Genomic DNA, 11767 nt, shown 5'->3' with positions numbered 1-11767 from the left:
TTTTGGAGTCAGAAACACCCGGGCTTGAATTTGGGCCCTGCTGCTTACTTGTTTCATGGGCTTGGGCATGGTGCTTTACCTCTTCCCTGAGCCTCAATTTCCTCATCTACAAAACAGGTGAAATCACACCTTACAGGGTTATGGTGAGGTCTAAATGAAGTACTTTGGATGTGAAAGTGCCTAGGAGGTGCTCAAGAAATGTCCTCTTCTCCTTTGCCTTCCTTAGTGGAAGAAAAAAAATGCCAACTCTAAGTTGCAAGCTGCTACCTGGGCCTTTCATTCTTCTTTGTAGAATGGTTTCATTTCAGATGAGGGCATCATCAGAGCTCTCCTATATTTGCTTCCCTGGAGATAGAATTCTTTATAAAAGACATAGGGGTCCCATAAGTAGAAGTGCCTTTCATTAGAACCTCACATTTTACAGAGTGTCATATTTATACAAAAGCCTCTAAGGTGATACACTACTAGCTTTCAGCTTTTCCCATTCTTCTTCTCTCCTGTGGCTTTAAAAGAAGGCAGGAAAAATGTTTCATGATGGAATATCTGGTAAAAAGCACTCCTTGGGCAGACCAGTTCATCTGGCCTCAGTTTCTCCATCTTAGAAATGGCAAAACTTGTTTCCTTCCTCTTTCTTAAAGATATTGTGAGAATACACTGATCAATAATGCTGAGTTTCAAATGAAAATAATGTGTGATGAATTTCAGCTGCTGACAGCTTCCAATAGAGCCCTGTGTAGTTTAGAGATCTTTTATCCTGATTTCAAACCTCTTAAATGTCAGTGGCCTTATAAGGGTACAAAGGGTGGGTGCTAAGCATAAAAATCTGACTTGAATTTGTATTATTTAATGTTGCATATCCTGCTCTGATGGGCAAGATCTAGGGCTTAAAGGAGACTTCCCTTGTCCAGTAACAGGGACTGGTTATCTGCAGGGTTACTCTGCAGGTGGGCTTAGAGTTGGTCTGTTTTCTTGAATGTAGGGACTAAACTGAGCAAGTCACTGAAAGTGAGTCCTGACCCCAGCTCAGAAAACTGGGGACATAAGGAACTGGCTGCAATTTATACCCCTCAGGAATAGCTGTGAACTGCAGTTCTCCTTGTTGGGCTGGGTCTTTTGCTGCTTACTCAATTTTAACCAGCCTCATGGTCATTTCAGAACAAGATACTGAAGTTGCTTCTAAAGTCACTGAACGGTGAGCTAGTCTCTCCTTTAGAATCTTTGATGATTACATTCCTGAATCTGAGCGTCTACTGTGCAGAGACAACCATATTTTTTAAAAAAGAAAAAGAAACTGTAGGAGGGAAAAAGTTCCTAGGTGAGAAGGCAGAGAATGATTTGTCAGGATCTCCTGAGATGCTCTCCTCAATTTCCTCTTCTCTTGCACACATACCTGAGAGGAAAGCTTCAAGGTAGGGTTTTTGTACTTGCAAATGGGAGCTTCAGGGTCTTGGTGCCAAACACTATAAATACTTGACTAGCTGAGCTGTGACTGCTGTCATTTATCTTTGAGCCCTGTGTACACATGAATAAGGTTGCATCAGTTAAGAGCCCAGGTCCTGGGGGTCTTCAAGTTTTAAGGATTTTTAAACAATTAGAGTTTTTTATCTTTTAATATGACCCATCCCCAAATCCACAAGCACGTTAACTGTGGGTAAAAGACTTTGTGTGGCAAAATTCAAGTTGTTACATTGTGCTTTAAGAAAAAAAAAATCTTATCTGAATGTATTGTGAACTCTAGAGGCCAGGAGATCTTATCAGAACCAGGAAGATAAATAATTCAGGGCTATCACAACTGACATTTTTCTCAAAACCTGGTGAACATTGGGAAGGAGCTCCCAGAATCCTGTGGCTTTGATAGTAGCTCCAGTACTCACTCACAAGCACATATAGGCCCCATTACTGCATCAGGAAAACACATGATGGAAAATTTCCATAATCCATGTGCTGCAACCTGGAAAATCATCCTTGCTGAGTACAATTTATTATGATGCAATAAGTGCCAACTTGTATTTCTCACTATGGGACTGGCTAGGAACTGCTGCAGATAAATATAAGTAGATACCTTTGCATTATATAAGTATAAGTAGATACCTTTGCATTATATAAGGATAAGTAGATACCTTTGCATTATATAAGGATAAGTAGATACCTTTGCATTATATAAGGATAAGTAGATACCTTTGCATTATATAAGGATAAGTAGATACCTTTGCATTATATAAGGATAAGTAGATACCTTTGCATTATATAAGTAGATACCTTTGCATTATATAAGTATAAGTAGATACCTTTGCATTATATAAGGATAAGTAGATACCTTTGCATTATATAAGGATAAGTAGATAGATACCTTTGCATTATATAAGGATAAGTAGATACCTTTGCATTATATAAGGATAAGTAGATACTTTTGCATTATTTACATTTTCATATTTGGTGTGGGGGAATTTATAATATGGATTCTTTTTAAGATTACGAATAAAGGCATTTAAAAAAATGCTTCAGTGAGCTTGATTTAGACTTACTAAGCTGAAAGATTTGGGAAAATCGATTTACCTCGAACTTTTTATTAACTTTCCCGATATTGGCAATAGTATTGTCCTCGTTGCCATTTTATTCTTTTCCATGACTTGTAGCTACCACCCACCCTCTCACACCTACAGAGAGACCATCGCCTTCCTTAATCTCCCTGAGAAACTTGTTCTTCCCTTCTTTCTCCCTAAATATGTCTCTTTTTGGTCAAATTGCAGGCTAACACCAAACGATAGGGTAGGGTAGGCGTCATCACAGAGAACAGGCTTGATGAACTGTGAAGACAATTTCTATCAGCTGTTGGGTCTCCGTAGTTGTTGGTGGCTTTGGAGATTTTTCTCTGGGCCCAGCTAAGTGTCCCCACAGTGTCTCACCTCACCTCCCACTTGAGGCTGCCCAATCCCTTTCCCTTTTCCTGTTCTAGGCCTTTCCTCTTAGGCCATTCCTTTCTCCCCCCCTTTACTTAACTGCAAGCTCCCTAACTCTTCAGCAAAGCTGTCCCACCCATTTTAAACGAGGTCCCCTTCTAACGGAACCCACGTTTCCTACCTTAACCTGTTTGCCATGTTCTTTTTAACCCAGTCCCTCCATTTTAACGTTGTGTGTTTAATCCGAGCCTCTGTTTTCTGAGCCCCCGTTTTCCCTCAGCCCTCTTAGGTCACTCTCATGTTTACTCGGCTCCTGCACTTTGGGACGACCACTCTTTTTTCCGATGCCCCCTTTTCCCTGGCTGGCTGCCCCCTTCTCACCGCCCATTCTAGCCTTGGCATGCCCGGTTCACCCTCCATTTTCCACTGGGCTTTGCTTTTCTTGGTTCTCATTTTTTTAAAAAAATGGCTCTGCTCACCCCTTCCAGATCTCCCACTTTATCCCCAGCCCCTGTGTTGGGTCTCCTACCTCAGCTGCCGGCCCCCTCGGGTCTCTAGTTTGAGCCCAACCTCATCACTGCCCCTCCCCCTTTCCAACGGCTCTGGTGGTCCCGGACCCCTGGCCCTCAGTTCTCTCCGCGTTCTCCGCTTTCTGTCGCCCCAGTTCCCCTGATCCCTGGTCTCTTCGGGTCTTCATTTTCATCAGTCTCCTTCCTATACATGCTCCCCGCTGTTTTCACTTGGGTCCCCCTCCACCTCCCCCACTTTTCTCCTCAGCTCCCCGCGTCCCACGCCCATTACCAGGGCCCTTCCGTCTTCCCCTCAGCCCTGCTCCCTGCCCCCCCCCCGGACCCCCCACGTTCCCTTTTACCAGTATCTCCCCCTCCTGCCCTCCCTCCGCCCCGTGTGCTACCGGGCCGGCGTCCCCTTGCTCCCCGCGTCGCCCCGCTCCCTGTCCCCCAGCTCTCAGGGTGCTCCCCAGCTCTCGGGTACCCCTGTTCCTGGTCTCCTGCTTCCGGGGTCCCCCCGCTCCCAGGGTCCCCCGCTCCCGATCCCCCAGTCTCGGTGCCCCCGTTTCTGGGGTCTCCCCACTCCCCGGGTCCCCGCGTTCCCGGTCCCCCCGCTCTCAAGGTACTCCCAAGCTCTTGGTCCCCCCACTCTCAGGTACCCCTGTTCCTGGTCCCCTGCTCCCGGGGTCCCCCCAGTCTCGGTGCCCCCGTTTCTGGGGTCTCCCCACTCCCCGGGTCCCCGCGCTCCCAGGCGCCCCTGTTCCCGGTCCCCCCGCTCTCAGGGTGCCCCCCAGCTCTCGGGTCTCCCCGTTCCTGGTGCCCCTCCCCCCGCTCCCTCGGTCCCGGTCAGCGCCGCCCGCCCCCCCGCGCTCGCGGGCCGGGCGTCCACCTGCCCCTCTCCCACGCGCCCCCCCGCCCCGCGCCCCGCGCGCCCCGCGCCCCGCCCCCCGCGCGTCCCCGCCCGCGCTCGCCGCCATGTGACGGGAAGCAGCTGATGGCCGCTCCGGACGGCGGCGGGCTCGCCGGGGCCGGGGCGGGGGCCGCAGCGGGCGCCGGCGCGGGGGCGGCATGAGGGCCGGCGGCCCGGGGGGCTGAGGCGCTCGCCGCCTGCCGCGGGGCCGCGCGCGTCCTCCATGGAGGCCGGAGGTGAGTGGGGCCGAGCGCGCCCGCGCCGCCCGCCGGGCCCGGGCCTGCGCCCCGGGGGGCCGCGGGGGGCGCCCGCCCGGCCGTGCGCGCAGGGCGCGGCGGGGGCGCCGGGCCCGGGCCGCCGCGCGGCCGGACGGCGGGGTGCGCGCCCCGCGCCCAGCTTTGTTTCACTTTCGCTGTCAGCGGCCGCCGCCGGCTGGACGTGGGGAGAACGGGCCTGTGCGTGGCGGGGACCCCCACCCTCCCCGGGACAGTGCGGGGGCGCTCGGGGCGCGACACCCCCACCCCCGGCCGGGACGCGGGGTGCGCCGGGCCCCAAAGGGGCGATACCCAACGGGGTGGCCGCCCGGGTGCCAGGTGACATCTGGGTGGCAGTCGGCTCTGCCCCTTACACGCTGCGCGGTCGAGGACAAGCCGTGGAACCACCCCGTCTCCCCAAGGGTGGGTTTTGTATCTTCAAAAAATGAGATAATAATAGTACCTGCCTCAGTGGGTGGTTGGGAGCTTCCCAAACTTGCTTATTTGTGAAATTGGGGTCCGAGGTCCTTATTAAAAATATATATATTCCGAACCCCTCCCAGTGGAGAGTGATTCCAGGGGTGGGGTGGGGCAGGGTTTGCCGATCCCCAGTGACATGTACCATAGGGCAAGATTAGGGCACGCCGATGGGTGAGGTACACACTTGCCTCTATCCTTGTTAACAGCTGTCATCAGAAGACGGTGTGGAAGGCGGAGGATATTGGATATTCTTCAGAGCCAGCCCAAATGAACTTGCAATCTCAGTGGGAATGGTGTGCTTGTTATGCAAAGACAAAACCTCAAGACGTCCCCCGTTCTCCCTTCCAACCACCTTGCCGCTAAACCCTCCCTTTATAAAAATTTGGTGTGGGTTTGGGATTTATTCTGGGAGTCCCAACTCTTGGATATACCCCACGCTTAAAGGCCGGTTTGGTTTCCTTAGGGAACATTCTCAGAAGAGGTCAAGGCCTAGGGCTTAGAATTTGTTCCAGAATCTCTTTGTATTCTTCCAGTGAAGTTCGGGCTTCATCCTGCCCTGATTGTTGACGTTTGTTTCCTTGGCTTGTTTGATGGAGCGGGGATTGTGGGTGGGTAGGTTGAAATCAGGGTATTCCCTGGGGTGGTGTAACTTTTTAATTTGGGAAATGACATTTCTTTGTTTGCTGGAGTCAGGCATTCAGTAAAAGGTGTAGAGGCAGCTCTCTCTGCCTTCCCATCTAGATAAGGGCTTTTTTTTTTTTTTCTCCAGTGACTGTTACCCAAAGAACTCTTTATAAATGGTCCCTACTGTTTGCCTGAATCTTATGTGAATCTTTTTATAGCTTCCGCTGTCATTTTCATTGACTCCTTATAGTTAAATCTGAAAGCTATCTGCAGCTAGCCTCCCTTTTTAGTAGAAATCTGTTTCCAGTTCTGGGTTTTTCATCATGATTGACGACTGTGTTTTGGGGTGTGGGCAGAGCTGTTGAGAGCTGCCAAGCTACTGTTAAAAAAAAAAGAGAGAGAGAGTTTTACATTCTTTTGAAAATGAATAAAGCCTGTTGTAATGGGATTACAATGGACAATGGAAGGTATCTTCAGAGCGGTGGTTAGAATTCATTTATTCATTCAACAAATATTTATTGAGTGTCTGCCATGTGCCAGGCTCTGGGCACTTTCTAAGCCAGCACTAGCCAAGAGAAATATAATGTGAGCCACGTAAGTAATTTAAAATGTTCTAGTAACTGCATTAAAAAAAAAGTGAAACAGGTGAAAAATTTTTTTAACTATATGTTTGTCAAACATCAAATATTATTTCAATGTGTAATCACGATCAATTATTGATGTATTTTAGATTTTCCTGGTATTGTCTTCAAGATACAGCATGTATTACATAACAGCCCATCTCAGTTTGGACTCACCGTATTTCAAATGGTCATTCTCCATGTGTGGCTCAGGGTTACTGTGTTGGATAGCACAGCCCAATAGCAACGAACAAATAGGCAAGTTTGGAGTAAGAGTAGGGGAAGAGATAGGCAATAAATAATATGTAAAAAAAAAAAATATATAAGCAATCAAGAAAAGATGTGTGAGTGATGGTTATAAAGAAAATTCAATAGAGTGAAAGGAAAGTGCCTGGATCACTTTAGTAGTGAAGCCAGGAAGGGTTCTGAGAAGGTGACATCAGCCCTGAATGGTGAGGTGGAGCAGCCAGGCAGAAATCTGGGGCCAGCTAGGCAGTTTTCCAGGCTGACAGAACATCTAATGTTAAGATCCTGAGGCAAGACAAATCACCTTGCTTCCTACCAGCCCGAGTCGTAGCTTCCATGTCTATGTTAAGGTGAATCTCCTTTCACCTTAACACCCATAATAAATATCTTTCCATTCAGCCTTTGTGTCCATATACATGCCAGTGTTTAATTAGAAAACCCTGATCTTTTTCACCAAGAAGGGCCATGGCAGGTACAATCCCAGATGAAGCCGGATCCTCTTGGCTGTTTTTTTTTAAGTTCTGCACTAATTATGGCTTTCTCTTCCAGTAGCCAAGTTTAGTTGGGGCCCAGACACTGCTTCACAATTTCCTTAGTTCTAGAAATGAAGAGACAGGAGTCACTGGGTTCTTTCTTCTTTTAGCTCCTGGATTCCTGAGCCTGAAATAGCGAGAGGTTAAATCCCTGAATCACAGAAATAGAGTGTGAAATCTGGGTTTGGCTCATGTTTAAGAAGCATTTCATGTGAGATGTTTGGCATAGGCATCATAATAGTTGAAGGGGCTTCATTTCATTTATACTTAAAGAGGTATACCACCGTATATTTATTCACCAAATATTTGCTGACTGCCAGCTCTCTGCCAGGAACTCTGCTAGGCAATGGGAATAAACATACAAAGTCCCTACTCCCAGGGAGTCGTCGTTCTAGCTGGGGGGTAGACAGATAATAATCATACTAGTGATTGTGCTGTAAAGAAACTAAAGTGAGTTGTGAAGGAGATTGGCTTGGGGATCAGAGAAGGGCTCTCTGAGGAGTTGGCGTTTGAGCTGAGGTCCGAATGAAGGAAGAGATGGTACGAGCCATGGAGGAGCATTGCAGGGGAGGAAAGTAGCAGGTGCAAAGGCCCTGAGGTTGTAACTCCTTGAGGATAATCAAGGGGTGAGAGAAGGCTAGTGTGCTAGAGCCAGGGACACAGGAGCGATATAAGCCTCGGTGGGAGACAAAGGCAGGGGCTGAGTTCTGCAGGACTTTGAAGGCGGGATGAGGAGTTTGGATTTTATCATAAGAGTGACTGAAACTGATTATTTGGGGAGGTGAGGAGAATGGATGGGAGGGGCCAGAGCAGGAGCTAGGAGAGCAGTTGGAAGGCTGTCGAGTGAGAGATGATGTTGCACGGGTTGGAACAGTAGCCATGGAGATAAAGGGAAGTTGGGTTTGCCAAGTCTTTTGGAAACGTTTCATGGAACTTGCTAATGGATTTGGATTGGGAGGTTAAGAAAAGAGATAAATCAAGGATGAGCCCGTGTGTATTGTGTGCAGCCTCCACGCTGTCCAAAGAACGGATAGTACGCATGTCGTGGAGGAAGTGAACCAAGTGTCAGTAATGTCAGAATAGAGTAAATTTTCATCTGGTTCGGCTGATGAAAACGCATCTCCAGATCAGTCAGTGTCATTGAATCTTTGACTACATTCGCGTTTCTCAGCCTCCGCAGTACTGACATTTTGGGCCAAATAATTCTTTGTGTGGGGGGAGGGGTAGTCTGTGCCCTGTAGGATGTTTAGCAGCATCCATGGCCTCTGCCCATCAGATAGCTGTAGCACCACCCCCAGTGGCGACAACCAAGATGTCTCCAGACATTGCCACTCGTCCCTAGGGGGAGAAATTACCCCCAGTTGACAACCGCTGGGTCATATGAAGGAGGCCTTAACAGAGTAGGGCCCTGTCATCATCCGAAAATACCTAGAAATAAAGAGAATGAAGAAGCTCACGGGGTTGCTGTGTAACATTAAGAGACCTACTTTTAGGTCTCTTAATATTAAAGTAGAAATTTAATGCTCTTACCATGCAAATGTTCACATCCAGAGGGGTATGGTTCTACCGACAAGTAATGGCATAAATGAAAGGATCACGTGTGCAAACGCATACGGATTTCTAGGAAGAATTACCTGGGTCTGTACAAATGCCAGTTCAGACCTAGTATTTTAAAACCTAGATTTACACATAGACCCTCAGGGAATGAATATAAAGGATATTTCCTTAAATAGCAAAGCCACCAAAGGCTTAATATGATTTATCAAAATTACATTTAAAGACAGAATTGTCAGCAGCATACTTATTTTATAAAACAAGGTACACCCACGTATTTTCCTATAATGCATATATCAGAAAATCTATACACATACATAAATGTTAAATATATATGCGCACACATTGATGCATCTTTACCATGTGTTTCGTTGAATCCACAATATTATGAGTCATATTGCCATTATGTATTGTTGAGAAAAAATACTGCCAATTTCCCTATAAAAACTCAGTGCTTATAAGACACTGATTTCGGCGAGGTCAAAATGTGAGAAGACATATAAAGATGGGTCCTACAATATATGAAATGTGGGCTATTTAAATTAGTATCTATCTGGTAACAGCTATAAAAGGGTCAAAGCCTTGAAACTATCAAAGTGGAACGTACACATCAGGAAGTGACCTCATTCAGGATGGAAACCAGTTTTTATATTAGTGTGTATCACAATCAGTGGTCCAAAAAAAAAATCAATTCTGAAGCCCTTTAATTTAGGAACTTCGTCAGCTACTGAGAACTTTCCACTGGAGTAGAGACTTGAACTAGGAAACTGCCCTTCAGCTTGGTGAAGAAGGGCCTGTCCAGCACCTGCCCTCACAAGGTGCTGTGCCAGGCAGGATTACATTATCTCGGTGTTTTTGAGCGAGGGTGCTTAATTAAATTCTGGGGTGGGGGTGGGGCAGGGCGGAGGGAAGTTGGTTACTACTAGAGAGAATGAACTAGGCAAGTCGGGACTTATTTCCGCTCTGATGGTGTACACTTCTCTGTCAGGGTACACTTCTCTGTTGCTAATCCAGAGAAGGTTCTCATGATCAGAAAGTGAGTCCAGGTGCGGCTCCGCATGAGCTAGCTGCTCGGGGCAGGACTCTGGAGTGGCCAGAGTGTGCTGTTAAGGAAGGCGGAGCCGAAAGGATGCAGGAACCACTGGCCTAGGGTGGAAGCCGGTGGAAACCAGGGCTCGGCCGCCTTTGTTGTGTAGGTAGGAGGAATGTATTTGAAAGAAACGGCAGGATGTGATGTGTTTCAGTTTTAGCAGGAAAACGAATCCGGAGAGACCTGCAAAGGTCTGGGCAAGATGGGATGAAGGTTTAAAAGAACTGAGGAGATGAAAGTGGAGGCCGTAGCAAGGGGTCTAAGGGAGAGGAACCAGGGCAGGTGCTGAACATTCTAGCCCGAATGACGGGGAAGATGCTGGTGAATGGGAGGGAGACTTTGAGTTTCAGATCCTCCTCTTCTCATCTGTTTCCTAGTAGTGGGTTCTCTCAAGGAGAATTTGAAAGCCGCCTGATCCACATCATCTAATGTGATCCTTGCTTGGTTTGGCTCTGGTCTGGTCTGGTCTGGTCCTTTCTCCTTTCTTCTTCTTCATGCATTCATAGGAAAATGAGGCCTCCATTCACTGGGGTTACCCATCCAAAGGTGACTCAGAGTCACTGTTAACCAGGAGTGAGTGGGGTGTGCCAAGACTGAGTAACCACGGTGGAATGTGGCCTGTGGCTTCTGTTACTGCCCTAGGTCACGTAAATGACAACTCCCTCCCAGAATCCATAGTGTCACCTTTTGCCAAGGAGAGGCAGTGGCTTTCCCGTGTCTGAGTCAGAGAGGTGGTTGGGGAGCCTGGCTCCCCACTCTCCTCGGAAGTGAGGGTGCTCGTTTGAAGAATGCTGTCTCCTGTCCCAGAGGAACCGCTGCTGCTGGCTGAACTCAAGCCCGGGCGCCCCCACCAGTTTGATTGGAAGTCGAGCTGTGAAACCTGGAGTGTCGCCTTCTCCCCAGATGGTTCCTGGTTCGCGTGGTCTCAAGGACACTGCATTGTCAAGCTGATCCCCTGGCCGCTGGAGGAACAGTTGTAAGTACTCCGGCACCCAAAGGCGCGAGGGAGTCCTCATGATGGGGAACGTGAGCGCTTTCTAAAATCGCGCCCTACTCTTTTGGGCCTCCCTGCCCGAGAACAGGAGAGGGAAAGTGGCTGGACAGTTCAGGAATTGATCATTGGGGTTTCCAGTTCTGTACGTTGAAAATTCCATCATGTTAGCCCTAAATTTTTTTTAACAGCTTTATTGAGATCTAATTTACACACCATACAATTTGCCCATTTAAAGTGTACAATTTAATGTCTGTTAGTGTATTCACACGGTTGTGCATCTATTTCTGTGATTAATCTTAGAACATTCTCATTATCCCAAAAAGAAAGCCCACATCCCCTTAGCCGAGACCCTCCAAGTCCTCTACTCTCCAGCCCTGCGCAGCCACTAATCTACTTTCTATTGTTGTAGATCTGCCTATTCTGGACATTTCATGTTAATTGAATCATATATGTACTCTCTTTAACTGGCTTCATTTACTTAACAATCTTTTTACAGTTTTCCATGTCGATACACGTATCAGGACTTTATTTCCTTTTATTGCCAAATAATCTATTGTTTGGAGATACCACATTTTGTTTATACATTTATCTATTGGACATTTGGTTTGTTTTCACCTTTGGCTGTTATGAATAAGTGCTGCTATGAACATTTATGTACGAATTTTTGCACGGATGTGCGATTTCATATGTTTTTTATGTTTAACTGTTGGAGGAACTGTCAGACTTCTCCAAAGTGGCCGGACCGTTTTACAGTCCCTCCAGCAATGTATGAGTTTCCCAGATTCCCACATCCCCACCAACACACGTTGTTGTCTGTCTTTGTCGTTGTGGCGCAGCCGTCCTAGTTGGTGTGAGGGGGCATCTCACACGTGGCTTTGATCGGCATTTCCTTGGCGGCCGTTGTTGTTGAGCACCTCTTCCTGTGCTTATTGGTCCTTCATGCATCTTCTTTGGAGAATTGTCTGTTCAGGTCATTGCGCGTTTTTAAATCGGGTGTTGTCTTTTTATTATCTACCACGTTGAGTTTCTGGTATTAACTAGTTTTTCTTTCTT

The 11767-nt window shown here is 47.5% G+C and overlaps 1 protein-coding gene and 1 long non-coding RNA gene across 3 annotated transcripts in view; one reads left to right on the top strand and one right to left on the bottom strand.

Annotated features, from left to right (window-relative positions):
- Positions 1–859: 859 nt before the first annotated feature.
- On the bottom strand, positions 860–3662 carry LOC118602884. The gene is made up of 2 exons (XR_004950945.1): positions 2289–3662; positions 860–2236 (listed from the first exon to the last, which is right to left on the bottom strand). It is a non-coding gene; the product is annotated as an uncharacterized LOC118602884 (long non-coding RNA).
- A 732-nt stretch (positions 3663–4394) lies between these two features.
- Positions 4395–11767, top strand: part of WSB2 (WD repeat and SOCS box containing 2) — an 18734-nt gene continuing 11361 nt past the window's right edge. Inside the window, exons 1-2 of one of the 2 annotated variants that reach the window (XM_016149516.2) lie at positions 4395–4555; positions 10528–10696. In XM_016149516.2, the coding sequence (XP_016005002.1) occupies positions 4543–4555; positions 10528–10696 (182 nt within the window). In that variant the 5' untranslated portion in view covers positions 4395–4542. Of the gene's footprint in view, positions 4556–10493; positions 10697–11767 lie in introns of those variants that run through there. The other variant, XM_016149514.2, reaches the window with a different exon arrangement.

The sequence above is a fragment of the Rousettus aegyptiacus genome, unplaced genomic scaffold (assembly GCF_014176215.1).
Source record: "Rousettus aegyptiacus isolate mRouAeg1 unplaced genomic scaffold, mRouAeg1.p scaffold_m13_p_5, whole genome shotgun sequence".
Taxonomy (NCBI): domain Eukaryota; kingdom Metazoa; phylum Chordata; class Mammalia; order Chiroptera; family Pteropodidae; genus Rousettus; species Rousettus aegyptiacus.
Note: the sequence above shows the minus strand (reverse complement) of the source record. Positions and strands in the feature narration are given on the sequence as shown.